Source organism: Sphaeroforma arctica (genome assembly GCF_001186125.1).
Source record: "Sphaeroforma arctica JP610 unplaced genomic scaffold supercont1.189, whole genome shotgun sequence".
NCBI lineage: Eukaryota > Ichthyosporea > Ichthyophonida > Sphaeroforma > Sphaeroforma arctica.
Genome location: NW_014040369.1, coordinates 42,499 through 44,082, shown reverse-complemented (window position 1 = coordinate 44,082; position 1,584 = coordinate 42,499). Strand labels below are relative to the sequence as shown.

Here is a 1,584-nt window from a genome sequence, read left to right as displayed (position 1 = left end):
GATATGAAGGAGGCTTTAAACGTCTCGTGCGATATGAAGGAGGCTTTCAACGTCTCGTGTGATATGAAGGAGGCTTCAAACGTCTCGTGTGATATGAAGAAGGCTTTATTTCTGTTCTCGGCAACAGTTGCCCCGCATTCACGGCATGAAGTCATGCGCTAGTTCGATGAGGAACTTCTTCTGTCGGTCTAAGGCCCAGGCCTTCTGCACTTCCGCCACATTGCACCAGTTGGCCCCCCTGTCGCTGTACAGCTGCGCCTGTATTGCCATAGCAACAAAGTGAATGTGATGGTAGACTGCTCGTGAATATTGGTGTTATGTACACTGACATATGTATTTGTAGTCTTTGATCAGTGGTGCCAGGCATTCTAGTTGTCTTGAGAATGCATCTATACATAATTAACCAGCCACAGGTGCAGGCGAACACAACTCTGAAGTCTCCGATAGCACAGCACATACAAACCACAGCATATACATAACACAATGGTATACTGGTGAATTGGAATCGGCACATTCAAACTTCAGCATATACATAACACAAAGGTACACTGGTGAATTGCAAAAGGAAAGTTGACATACCGCCAGGCGCTGGTGATCCGGGACATTCCTCTCCGCACACATGCTCAGCAGTATCTCCACAGTGGTCTGATCCCAGAAGTAGTGGAAGTACCTGTTGTTGACTATGGGGACCACTGGCACACCCATAGCATAGCCCTCCGTAGACACAGTGCTTCTCTGTGTGTGGGTGTCTATGTCTGTGTAGGGTGTGGGTGTGCTTGCGGGGGGGTTGTATGCCATGCGGAGAATGGCCTGTCGCGTGACGTTGCCCTTCTCGCTGATGAGCTGCGCCAAGACAGACGCCTCGACGAAGGCTCTCATGTGGACAAGGGAGTGTACCTGTGTGAGACGTGGGTGTGCGTATATGTATGTATGTATGTTAGTATGTAAATATATATGTCTGTATGTATGTAGGTATGTTTGTATGTATGTATGTATGTACGTATGTATGTATGTATGCAAGTATGTTCGTGTGTGTGTGTGTCTCCGCGGCGACTTTCTTGAAATGAAGTGTTTGAATGCTGTTGAGTAGGGGACTGTAATACTGTGACTATGTGGTAGTGCGTATCCTTATCGCGGTGTTTGAGTTGTTAGCGTCCTCTGAATCAACATGCATGCCTATAGTCTCTTACCACCTCCGTGGGCAAGAGACATAATTGCTCAGGTGGGTCCGACTTCATACTCATTCCCTCATATTGTATTCCGTCATACGAGGCAACCGAAATAACAGCAAGTTGTGCACAGCACTATACAGATTTATCGACATATTGATAGACAAGTATTTCATACACGTGGCAAGGCGCTTGTATAGGTACGTATATATATATATATATATATACGTGGAAATGTTGCATAAATTTATAAGTAGAAATGATTCGTATATATTTACATAGAAATTATACGTACATATATACGTGGAGATATGTTTGCACAGTCAAATGCATATACACATAAGAAGTCATGCACATTACACCCCACATCATAAACCCAATACATCGGCTATGTGAGCGCAACTCGTATTATTCA

At 44.7% G+C, this 1,584-nt stretch overlaps 1 protein-coding gene across 2 annotated transcripts in view; it reads right to left on the bottom strand.

Moving 5' to 3' along the window:
- Positions 1–85: 85 nt before the first annotated feature.
- SARC_03634 overlaps positions 86–1,584 on the bottom strand; it is a 23,906-nt gene continuing 22,407 nt past the window's right edge. For both annotated transcript variants that reach the window (XM_014302563.1, XM_014302562.1), the window contains exons 23-24: positions 580–897; positions 86–258 (exon numbers count right to left, since the gene is read on the bottom strand). In XM_014302563.1, coding sequence (XP_014158038.1) covers positions 139–258; positions 580–897 — 438 coding nt within the window. In that variant the 3' untranslated portion in view covers positions 86–138. The remainder of the gene's footprint in view (positions 259–579; positions 898–1,584) is intronic.